This window comes from Petromyzon marinus, chromosome 6 (genome assembly GCF_048934315.1).
Source record: "Petromyzon marinus isolate PM22_M1 ecotype Great Lakes invasive population chromosome 6, UKy_Petmar_22M1.pri1.0, whole genome shotgun sequence".
Lineage (NCBI taxonomy): Eukaryota > Metazoa > Chordata > Hyperoartia > Petromyzontiformes > Petromyzontidae > Petromyzon > Petromyzon marinus.
Window position 1 is genome coordinate 1,744,365 of NC_133672.1, and position 12,319 is coordinate 1,756,683.

Here is a 12,319-nt window from a genome sequence, read left to right on the forward strand (position 1 = left end):
ACCAAAGCAATATTTTTTTTTTATGATGAGAGGTTGTTTCCAATCACCTTTATTATAATATATATTTTTTGCAGGTGGGGTGCTGCACGGTTTTACCGTGGCTCTCGCGGCGGTTGGGCCGGGGCTTAGCGGCTCGGGCCGGTAGTGATGGCAGCGCTAACCGGGGGGAGGGGACAGGGGGACCCCCTGCCTATTGACATTCAAAGCCTTGTCGAGCCTGGCGAGGCATCAATATCGGACGGAGAATAACGTGCTTTTTTATGAAAATAATTGGTTTCTCCCTGTGATGCTGGAACGATTTAATTTGTGCGAGTGTGTACGGGAGACGCTAGATGTGGCTTGCATAAGAATTGACATTTTCTGCAGCCTGCAGGATTGCCCATTGCTGTGTAATTGCATTAGCAAATCTGTAATCGCGCACACATTTGTAATTACCCACTTACGCTGGAACGTGTTTTCTCCCCCTCCCTGCTCACCTTCTCCCCCTATGAATCAGCAGTGTTACCAACGACGACCGTTTAGGCCTTTAAACTGGAGCACGGCTACCATAGATGGGTCAGAACACTTGGTGACAACTAGCTTGCGTTTACAGCTGCAAGCAGGTTTCAGCATTGCTGAATAAGAGAGAACTGCTTGTTTAGAGATTAAGAACAGTGGTGTCATCACAGCAGGGAGCAGCCCTTGAAGTGAGCCGCTGCATTTTCAACCACCAGTCTCGAGTGAGAACATTGATGTTCAAGTTCTGTGATCAGGAAGCTGATCATGTGACCGCAAGCCACCAGGAACGACGCTGCCACTTGCACACAAAACGCGGAGCGTGCCGTTTGCCTGGATGTGCGATGGAGCGGCAGACATCAACGCAAACCCAGATGACATATTTGCGTGCATTACCCTGGGTCAGAAATTAAGTGAACATGAACATCAGAGATTTAGTGGCAGATAACACGAACATTTTTACTCCCAACAGCGAAGTGTCAAAGTAATGTGGGCACAGAGCGTTCACGCATCGTCACACCGCATGATGGCCTAGCGTTCCTTTGCAACAGGGACCACGCTTTCCCATGGCACATCGTGCTCGCCCTCCAGTAGGGCACTCGCCCCTCGGCAGTACAGGGTGGCGGCTCACACCGGGCGCGTGCGTGCGCCCCGCAGGTGGAGGGCGAGAGCAACGTGCTGCAGGACGGCTCGCTCATCGACCTGTGCGGCGCCACGCTGCTGTGGCGCACGGCCGAGGGCCTCTTCCACACGCCGACGTCGCGCCACATCGAGGCGCTGCGCCAGGAGATCAACGCGGCGCGGCCGCAGTGCCCCGTCGGCCTCAACACGCTCGCCTTCCCGAGCCTGCGCCCGCGCGCCGCGTCCTCCGCCGCCGGGGCCGCGGCCGCCGCCGTCGTCGCGGCCGGCGCCGAGGAGAAGCAGCCGTGGGCGTACCTGCGCTGCGGCCACGTGCACGGCCACCACGACTGGGGTCACCGCACGGCGGGCGACGCCGACGCGCGCGAGTGCCCGATGTGCCGCACCGTGGGGCCCTACGTGGCGCTGTGGCTGGGCTGCGAGCCGGGCTTCTACCTGGACGCCGGCGCGCCCACGCACGCGCTCACGCCCTGCGGCCACGTGTGCTCCGAGAAGACAGCGCGCTACTGGGCGCAGATCCCGCTGCCGCACGGCACGCACGCCTTCCACACGGCGTGCCCGTTCTGCGCCACGCAGCTGTCGGGGGAGCCGGGCTACGTGCGGCTCATCTTCCAGGGCCCCGTCGACTGACCCGGCTGCAGACACCACCCCAGCTCGTCGCCGTGGCCCTGCCGTGGCCGGCGGTGGCAGCTGAACTTGCTGGATGAGTCGGACTAAGGGACCTCGCACAAAGAGGCAAGAGGTGGATTTTAAATACACTGGACCAAGCCAAGGATGGGTACCAAAACCGAAGATGAGGCGTGCACACGCCCAGACTTAAATATTCCGACGTGACCGCATTAGTTGTGTGTTGTATTGGTTTTGAATCGAATGTTTTTAAGTTTAGTTTGGAGAAGTCACCTGTTCATTTTAATTAAATTTGGCATTGATGGACAGTATTTGTGACTAAAGGGTGATCGGTGCATGCTTTCTAGCGTAACCTAACATCTCGGAACTAGCACATGCCCCTTTTCATACTGCAATTCTTCCACCACTGGATGACTAAGGTCGTAAGGATCCCATCCCTGTAACTGCTTTGCCAGAAAGGAGGGGAGGCCCAAGCCCTGAGTTTATACTGCGCGGGTGCCACATTGGTTGTCTTATCAGAGAATGCTGGAGATATTTTTGTACAACATCCTTTGGTCTTCTGCAGCCTGGACACATGCATGAGAACCGCGGGTGTCATGTACCCAGGCGGCAGGGGTCAGGGGCGGTCAATGAGGGGGTTTGCCAGTTGTGTAAATAAGGAGGTACTGGGACGTGTGGACAAAACAGCCCTCAGCTCAGATGTACAGTTATAAGCTGTCGTTTAAACTCAAGCATGCAAGTGCCCATCAAATGCTGCTCCCTTTCATTGGTGGGTAATGTACTGTAGAATGATTTAAGGTCTGACGACTACTTAACTTTGATAGCATCTGAACTTTTAATCAATAACATCAGATAGGAAGACCATTTTCCTTCTGCTAGACCAAATAAAGACATCACTGCTTGCCGACAGCCTTCTCCCGTTGCCTGAGTCATTAAATATGCAACAAACCGCGGCATTTGAAACCCTGAAAATGTTGATTTCCCCCCCCACTCAATCTTTATTACCCAGACAGGAAAGTGTGAGGAGTCTATTCTTAGTCCCTTGCCCCAAAAACAATCTTAATTCACAAGTAACGTGCCCTTGACTCCTCAGCGCTCACCTTTTAATAACAACTTGCCACCAAATTGCAGCGCATAAACAGCACCAGTCACACACCAGACACGACCTCAACAGTGAATTGGCAACAAGCAACTCAAACTCTCCATCCGACACCACATTTGAGAATATGCGAATTGTGAAAAGGTGAACCCAAAGAAACCCATCCAAGACATGGTCTGGTACCCTGCAGAGTCGTTTATTTTTTACATAAAGCACTTTGCATTCACTGGAGAATTTTGGAAACATTATCAAAGTACAGTATTACATACTTAATCAAGTTATGGTTGTGATCATGTGGTGAGGGGTTAGGAGGAGACGCAATCCCAAAACAAACATCTCTTGTAGGTGTGTACCTTGGCTGCGTGCCTCGGGCAATCCCTCACATTCAGCTTAAGTTTACATTAAAAAAGGCCCTTTTTAAAAATCGAATTTTACTATGTCAATGCGGGCGTCACTGGAGTGCAATGACAGTGCCCAACCATTAACCATGCCTCAAATTGCATGGGACAGGGTGGGCCAAGCAGCCTGGGTACAACATTGTTCAGTCGGGCTGGCGGGATTGCACCTCCTCACATTGATTTGCAAACAAAAGGGCTGCGAGAACGTCACCCTTGGGGACACCAACCTGTGGGCAGAGCCATTGGGGCTCAGCTCTGTCCACCCTGCGAGCCAGACACAACACCACAACCCAAACAACCAACACCGCCTTGCGGACTTCCCAGTTCACCCACGCAGAGCCTCCCTGCATCTTCGTGCCCGCGACGTTTTTCGGACGTCGCTGCGCTGCCACCGCCACTCGGCTGCGCTACTGCTGCTTCCAGTGGTGCTGATCCTGGCGAGACAGCTCCAGCAGGACGGCCTCCAGCTGCTCCCCATCCTTGGCAAAGCGCTCGGTGAAGGAGTGAACGAGGCCCGCAGCACTGCCCTCGTACTCGGTGACGACCACCTCCTCGTCTGCACGTGCCACACGCGGAGACAAAGATCCTCGCCTTTAGCTTTTCGAAGAATTGTCGGGCCTGGAGCTGTTAGCACCTATTAAAGCCAGGAAAAACACGAGGGGTGTCTTGTGGCCAGCACCACGCTCGATCACATTCATCTCCACAGTGCTTATGTTTAGACACTGCACCAGGTACTCATTCAAGTCCAAGTTGACCTAGGAGAGGCCCAGGACCAGTTCACTTTGTCCGATTCTAGCAATTGGCAGGATTAACACACGATATGGACATACAATGAGCTCTCAATTAGCCTTAGAAATTGTTGGGGCAAAAGCTGTTGGCCAGTACCCGTTAACTATCGCAAGCATGGCACACACAAGGGTTGTGGTCAAAACCATCCGCGACCACTTGTATTCTCCCCCCCCCCCCCCCCACTGCTGACGCTTTGATGCAGCCCCAAGCAAAACGCTAAAACGCCCACACACGGGACAATCGCGTTCGACACCAAGACAATGCGCGGCTCGTTCAGCCTGAAGGACTCATTTGGGCTGGGGAAGGAAGACGCTGCTGCCCATGGTCTCGGCTGTAAACAAACATCAAGAAACCGTTAAATTGTAGCCGCAAATGTTCCCACGGAGTTGCTCGATCAGGGGAACTTACATCATCATAACGTTACGTCTGGAAAATCACTGGAAGCAAATTAAAGCCGAAGGTCAAATGGACACGGGTCGGGCGGAGGGAGAGGCTTCACGCACGACCTGCACTTGATAGCTTTGCCATTTGAGCTGCGGCGTTCTCTCGGTCCGGTGAATTGCACCCACGGTTCGACAAGCGAAGCAATTTATTCGGTGGCTACGCAAAAAAAAATTCCAACACCGGTTATGAAAACTCCTCTAGTACGTCTGTCAGAATCAACAGAATGCAACTTCACTTGCCTGCAGCCCATCCCGACAATCAATGATTTGTAAAAACACCGCAGGCTCGTTTACAGGTTTTCCAGATACACGGCATATCCCCGGTGGCTTTTCCCCGTTCTCAGAGAACATCGCTCAGAATTTGAGCGGCGAAGCCACCCAGTGCCCGAGCAGCGGAGGGCGAGGGTGAAATTGGAGATGTGAGTTATCAGCGCTGGAGATGAGATGTGCTGGCGGCAATGGGGAAGGGTTTTTTGTTCTTTTTATTTATTTATTTGGAAGAGGGAGGGGGGGGCAGGGCAAAAAATCCGATACACATGATGTAATTTATAGTGGAAACCAGAGTTTGGAAGAGGTCATATTACCAATTTTTCATTAGCCGGTACCAATGATTTATCTTTGCCGACACGGGCAAATGTGGCAGGCGGGCGCCATAGGCGTCGAGCCGGTCGACGTCTGCATGTACGCGCGCGTCCACACGCGAGCACCTAAGCATTCCGCACAGACAGGCGTGCACCTAACCCCTGGCCGGGATGAAAGGGGGGGGGGGTAGCGTGAGAACGCGGCGTAATTAACAGAATCTCAGATTTCCACGCCATCCGTCAATGCCACGGCAAATTCCACTCGGCGTTCCGGATATTCCCAACGTCGTCACGGCGCACCGTCATTTAACACAGACAACGCTCAGCCGCACGAACGCCACGAAAAAACGACAGGTGACCGGCGGTAACGGGGCCGCACTTCATCCACCCATGACGCGCATCGCCCGTCCGCTTGCTCTCGCTGGCCGGTGGCCAACATCAATTAACCGACGCAGCAACGCGTTCAAGCAAGGGACATCGCATTGTAGCGAAGGATCACGGAGGGGGGGGGGGGGAGCATCCAAATTCAATTTCCTGCTCTCATCCGAGAAGGGCTTATTCCCCCATCGCTCGGCGGCAACGGCCGACCCTGCCCGACCCCGCTGAGGCCCAGCCCGCCCGCCCCACTTACACCGTCGCCCCCCCCCGCTTGACAGAGCACGACGGCGAACCTCGCACAGCCGCGGCCCGTCAACAACAAGCCGTCAGCCGGGCCGTCAACCCAGCCACCCGCGAGCCACCCCGAGACGGCGGCAGCGCCGGGCGCCCGTTTCCCTGCGTCGCCTCCACGGTTTCAAAACATCCCCACGGGGGAAGGGGGGCGTGGGGGATGATCGCCACCCCCTCCCCCACCACTCGCTCGGCCCCCCCGCTCCCCTCCCCCAGGCTCGGCCAGGCCAAGGCGGGGAGGCGGAAGCAAGCGGATGCGCTGGCGACTTCGTGTAATCAAACCCGAACGCCCCAGAGACTGCTTGCCCCCGCCCCCCACCTAAATCCCACCTCCCCAACGTCCAGCGAGAGTTGCGGCGGTGGTCGCCGGCACGCAACGCGGCGGCCATCGTAGCGCTCCGTGCCCCGGCACTGCGAGCGTTCTGGGGCTTCTGTGCTGGAGGCGAGGGTTGGCAGTGGTGGGCGTCGCGTCGCGTAGATTCCCACCGAGCGCTCTCGACATCCGGTTTGGGCCGAGGTTGGCGAGAGATGGCAGCACAGCCAGTCTGTGCGGACCACCGTCCACACCCGCGCTTGGTGGCTGGGGGGCGGATTGGCGCCGCGGCTTGTCGTTCGCTGTGATCCGGTGGCGTCAAAACTCCAAACATGAATGAGGCGGCAGCAGCAGCAGCTCCCGAGTGAGTCACCACTCAACCGGGGAGAGATCAACAGCGCACGCTTGTCACTGCTCAGATGAAGGGGGAGGTTTCTTTCTTTACAAACCAGTTCACAAAATAACAAAAATAAAGCTCTCTTTTAAAGTTTAGATGGAAACTTCAAAAGGGGGTAACATTTCCCACCACTACACAATGTACTGTTGGGTAAATAAAATGTCAAGCCAAGTTTATCAAATTGAGGAAGTATGAGAGGATGGGGCAAGCTATTGTGCTCAATTAACAATAGGTTAAAAATACCCAATAATTTTCTTGTTGCAGAGGAAACAAAAAATGGTGTTTCACCTGTTAACAACGATACTCTAAGTCCATGACCGTGGTCCTATCGTCACTTGCTCGGAAAACCGAGAGACTCGAAACGCATCGAGATGCATGGAGGCGTCCGTGTGTGTGCGCACAGTTCACCGTTGCAGGCGGCGGCGTCAAACCGCGCCGAAAAACTGGGCGACTTAATGAAATTAAAAGCCCCACACAAACAGGCCGGAGCCGATTACGCTCTGCGCGGCTGTTGGCGAGGTCTCAGCTGCCACGTCCGCCTCCTAAATGAGGTTAGCGAAAGCACTCGGCTGGACAAAACGTGCCACGGGTAATCGCGGAGGGCTCCTCTCTTCCACCCACGGTCACAGCGACGGCAGCTCGCCACAACAACAGTGTACACGGAGCAGTCGCGTGACCTCCCTCTCTCGGCGAGGAAGGGTCTATGACCACCGTCAGGTAATAAACACACAACACCACTCGCATGACCATCTTTCCCTTTCACGTCATCATTTACACCCCCCCGTCTATGCGTCACCGCTTGCATCCGCACTTGGGCATCGCCGCTCAACATCAGCAGGTCGACCACACGCCCCTCCGCACCCATCTCCGCTCGAGCGCCAGACCTCCGTACGATTCTCCTTCAAAATCGCCTCGTTGGCTGCTGCACGCTGAAGCACGAACGAAACCAGCCCCTGAAACAAACTCAAGGGTCGACGTGCAACACCCCACGGCAAAAACCTCCCAGGGAACCCCACAGCAAGCGCAGGAAGAGGAGAGGTGAGCACACTCAGAGGGCTCGTGGCGGTGGGACGAGGCCTCACGGTAGCCCATTCCGTGCTTGCGGTGGAGGTTCAAGGGTCGAATCGCGGGCCCGCCCTGATTATCAGTGCTAATTATCAGTGCTGATTATCAGTGCTGATGCATCAACCGGGATAAAAAAAAAACACGCCAGATGGTTCAGTGGGCACATTCGAAAATCGCCTGCAAGTTAAATTTCTTGTAATTATACAGAGCAGGTATCGCCCCCCTCCCCATCTCTTGAAAGACCACAGAAGCTTGGGAAATTGTTCGTAGCGCAGGTTGTGCCTGGCTATCTTCCGGCTTTGCACTTGGTTTCCCGCGCCTCCGGTCGAAAACTACGCATGTTGTACACATTGTGAGAACGCCGCGAGATGCAACGTGCACAAATGACTCCGCTAGGTAAATTAACGCGGCCCCGCCGTGCCGCGTGGCACCAACGGGTGCCACACGGTCCGGCAGACAACCGCACACACACCACGGATTAAACGGTTAGAACACCGTTTAATCCGAGCCCTGACCCCTTCTTCACTGCTTTCGTGCCATCGCCCCCACGAGCGTTCTCGCGCCCCCGCCCCGGGGAGGAGGATTAAGACCGACGAGCGCCCGCGGGGTTTGGAAGCGCTCGCCGCCGTAATCCCGCGATGGCCTCGCAGCAGCTACAGACTCGCACCCCCCCCCACCCCCTCCCAGAGTTAAAAAAAAATTGATGACCCCCCCCCCCCTTTCCCCCCGCTGAGCTGGAGGGCTCACGTGGAGGGAACAGCCGGGGGCACGTGTCACTAACCGGCGGGGGGGGTGGTGGTTTCGGCGCATTGTCCTGCCGTCAGCTGGCGGCCGCTGGGATTCGCGCCGCTCGCTCGTGGCAGCTGCGAGGGCCACGCGCGCGGTAATTGCCGTGGCGTGGAAATTTGGCCATTTGTGAGCGCGAGAGGCAGCGGTGGGCGTGTGGGGGAAGGGGGGGTACAGAGTCCCTCGGTCGTCCAAAGCCGGGGGTCAAATCCAGAACGCGACGGCGCGCCAGCCACCAGTCTAGCGATGCGTGAGGAAATGGACGGGGGGGGGGGAGAACGTAGCGATCCATTTCAGAAAAATTAAATCGCCAGCGATGTCATCGTCACCGAGCTCGTGATGATGTTCGTAACAACATGGACGATGCCGAGGAGCAGTGGGGTCTGGGTAATTTCCTCAATTGTAACTTCTCTCAAATCGTCTCTGCTGTACATCGGTGCAGAGGACGAAGCCACTTCATCAGACGCAAAACCCGGCACTTCGCCCGGCCTCCAGAAAATGGCAACTCAGGCCGAGGGAACGGAGACGCCGCCAAAACGGCACATTGCAGCGTGCTTGCATCCTGTGGCCACAATCCAAGTGATGGATGATTCACCGATTCATGAATTGAAAGAGATCGCTACGCTCAATGATGGATGCATCCTATCATCGGCAAGCATCAAATTACTTTTGATGCTCTCGAGCGGTGTGGTAGAAGCACTTGATTAGCCACATAAATATTCAGTTGTAAGATAACCCATGCAAGCTTCATTTGAACACTTCCCAAAACCAATTTTGATGTTGGCCGCGTAACGCACTTAACGAGTATCTTTATTCACGTAATCTGCCTGTGCTCTCAACAAAAACCTACCCATTCGACAATGTCGCAAATGCTACGCTCGCAGAAATTTTCGGGTGCACGGGGCGCGTAATAATCTGTACAAAGGGAGAGACGTCTTGTTATGCAAAAACGAGGCTGAATACCCTGGCACAAAAGGGACGGATCCTCGTACGGAATTATTTCAACGATTGCCGGGGACGTCGGAGTCGCCGCACGTCCACGCGGAGGAGGGAGGTGGCTCGCAGGAAGCGCTGGGCCTGCGGTTGTTGGGGGGAGCTCAGGGGGGGTACGACCCCCCCCTCTCAGCCAACAGCCCCCCCCCACGGAAGCCCCCAGCGGAGCTCCGCGGTCACGGCGTGTGGCGAGCGAGCCGCACAGCCGGATCTTGGCCCCACACTGTCGAGGAGTGTAAAGGAGTGCGAAGGATGCCGCGCCATTTCTCCTTCCTCGCCCCCCCCCCCCAATCCCAGCTTGCTGGACCTGTGCAGCCCCCCTAACCGGCCCCGTCAGGCACACCCAGCTGAGACCGTTTGGTATCGAGGTTGTCCCCCACTGCCCCCGCTCGCCGCCCCCCCCACCCAGAAATCCGACATTGGGCGCCGGCAAGCGAGCGACAGGACGTTACGAAGACCGAGAGCCCTCTTTGACGGAAGGCCGGGGGAAGATTAAGATGCGCGCGGTGCGTTTACGACGCGGCATTATTTGCCATGCCGTCCCACGTGCGGACCTCCATCATCCACGACGAGGGGGCCCCGGAGGTTTACGGCGACGGAGGCGCCGTCCGTTACAATTACACGGCGGGCGCTGCTGCCATAACGGAGGCACCAAACGCGCCACGCTGAGCGCAGGCGGCAGAGGGGGGGGGGGGGGAGGAAGAGGGGGGTCAGCGCGGGGGTGGGGAGGGAGGGAGGCTCGACTGAACCAACCCACGTGGTACCACAGTTCTATTGATTGACTGTTTTTTTTTCGGTTTGTTCCAGCCGTTGTGACTGGTCCAAAAACCGATCGTTCCAAATTTCATTCGCGGCCTCTACCCACCACCTCACTAGAACAACAGACCAAGGGAAAGGCACAAATCACCAATTCCCCAGCCAACGGAACACATGGGGCCGCCAGGTGACACCGCATCCACCATCCTCGTCAACCAGGCAACAACTGCAGCTGCTCGTTTACTGAGCTGTGCCCCCTCCCGCTTCCCCCTCACGGGACATCCGCTGGACCCAGAGTTCAAGAGGCAAACTCACACGAGCGATTCGTTTCGGTCGAAATGCGCAGTGAGGATTAGTTTGTGAGCAGAACCACCGTCTCCTTGTCCATCGGCCTGCGGTTCTACAGTGCAACCTGCACTGGCAAGCCCGGCATTCTGTTTCCCCGATGCCCACGCTTCACTCCGAGCAGTGCCCACACCCGGCAGTGTTCCCCTGATGAAACAAACGTTGTCTTCTCCCCCAATTTTACAGCCATCGTCCCATCGGTGGAGTCAAATATGCACTGGCAGTGCCACCCATCGTGTTGAAGAACGGCTCACAGAAGCGGACTTCACGGAGCTACGTCCAAGCTCGTTACACGTGAACTCTGGCTCACACAATGAGGGGGGGGAGGAGGGTGGGGGTGCAGCAATTCTCACCGGCCCTGCTACAGATTAATGTTCATCTGATGACTGTCAAATCGATAGGTTTTCATTCTCGGAGGTCTAGCTAAATTAAGTGTAAAACAAAATGTAAAGCTAAGGGTTTCCTTTTCCAGTGATTGGCGATTGGTCTGTGACCATCGACTCGCTACAAATGAGCTCTCGGTTCGATCAGAGGGCAGCTGCCTGGATTCGAACCCAGGCTCCGAGCGGGTGCCAGCCATCCCTGAGGCAGGCGCACGTCTTTGCGCAATCAAGGGGCACACGTGCGCACGACCCACTTCTGACCGACGGAGCGACGGCTCGATCAAAGGACTGCCTTGTCGGCTCTTTAATTCGGTTTGCCAATGTCCTGTGTCTGTGCACAACACCATCATTATCAGCCACCAGCAGTGTTGACATCGTTTTGATGTTTTGGGCCCATTAAAAATCAGGCAACGGCTTTGCACGTGTCCATACTAACCAGTACAAACCCATTCACCTTCACAAGAGTTCTTTTTTGTGTCGTTTTTACAATCCTGTCAGTACTCTCTCATTTTCGTTCTGTCGCGTTTGCAGTTTTGTTTTGCCCCATTCGCCCAAACAGCAAAATCCGCACGTCGTCAGCGTACGGTCTACGTACCTCGACGCGAGCGTGGGAATCGATTCTCCCCGACGAACCGCTGCATAGTTTTACTCCCCATGTAGCAGTCGTCAATCTAAACCCGACTACCGACCCACCGATCTTCAGAATAAAGAAACACAAATTGGCGGAGATGTGGCAACGGCACCGTTGCCACGGGGCGATGGCGCAACCAGAGCAGCCGTGTGCCTTCCCGTGACGGCAGTCCGGCGGGCGCCGTTTCTCCACCACTCCCCTCCCTCGGCCTTTGATAGGAATCTGCCATTAAAACACTGGATAAAAACAGGTCACCCTACACACCATCATTTTTTCCCGTGCTGCAAACGCGACAACTCGACGATGAAAGGGGCTCTCGGCAATTAAGCTTCTGTAGTTGCCGACGTTCATGGCGTAAAAATTTCGTGCAGAAAAAAAAGCTTTTTTGTTCATTTTTGCAGTTGGATTAATGAATGCGAGAGCGTTGGATTTTGCCTGCACAAATTGTTCTCGAACGAACGAGAAAACGCATTTTTAAAAATCGCGTTAAAGATTACGCTCAATGAACATAACGCGAGCACGTGACGGCAGGCTCGCCCGTGATGGAGACCGTTAATCAAGACTCAAGGAGGGGTGGGGGGTTAATAAGCAGGAGCTGCTACTAAGCAGGAGTTGCTGCTCCTGCTTATTAAAACCAGAACTTTGGTGGCTATGCAAGGCTGATGCACACGAGTGCCAAAAGGCAAAACTCCGGCCAACAAACAAACATTGACGAGCGTGGGTCGGAACCGGCCTTCAGCTGCTGCTCACGGAGAGATCCTCGACGCCGTTGGATTTCTCGGAACCGAAACCCTCGCCCCTGGCACCGCGGGAGGTGGCAAGCATCGGCCGGCGCAGCCGTTTGAACTCTCCCGCTGCATGCGACAGCCAAGACCGTGTTTCTTGGGGGACTTGGCATGGAAAGCCGAGA

At 55.6% G+C, this 12,319-nt stretch overlaps 2 protein-coding genes across 5 annotated transcripts in view; one reads left to right on the forward strand and one right to left on the reverse strand.

Annotated features, from left to right (window-relative positions):
• Nucleotides 1-2,670, forward strand: part of LOC116939693 (E3 ubiquitin-protein ligase pellino homolog 2-like) — a 56,500-nt gene extending 53,830 nt beyond the window's left edge. For both annotated transcript variants that reach the window (XM_032948434.2, XM_032948433.2), the window contains exon 7: nucleotides 1,153-2,670. In XM_032948434.2, coding sequence (XP_032804325.1) covers nucleotides 1,153-1,764 — 612 coding nt within the window. In that variant the 3' untranslated portion in view covers nucleotides 1,765-2,670. The remainder of the gene's footprint in view (nucleotides 1-1,152) is intronic.
• A 365-nt stretch (nucleotides 2,671-3,035) lies between these two features.
• The window catches only part of DPP3 (dipeptidyl peptidase 3), a 70,078-nt gene continuing 60,794 nt past the window's right edge, over nucleotides 3,036-12,319 (reverse strand). For 2 of the 3 annotated variants that reach the window (XM_032948430.2, XM_032948431.2), the window contains exon 18: nucleotides 3,036-3,814. In XM_032948430.2, coding sequence (XP_032804321.1) covers nucleotides 3,666-3,814 — 149 coding nt within the window. In that variant the 3' untranslated portion in view covers nucleotides 3,036-3,665. Of the gene's footprint in view, nucleotides 3,815-4,217; nucleotides 7,380-12,319 lie in introns of those variants that run through there. The other variant, XM_076063587.1, reaches the window with a different exon arrangement.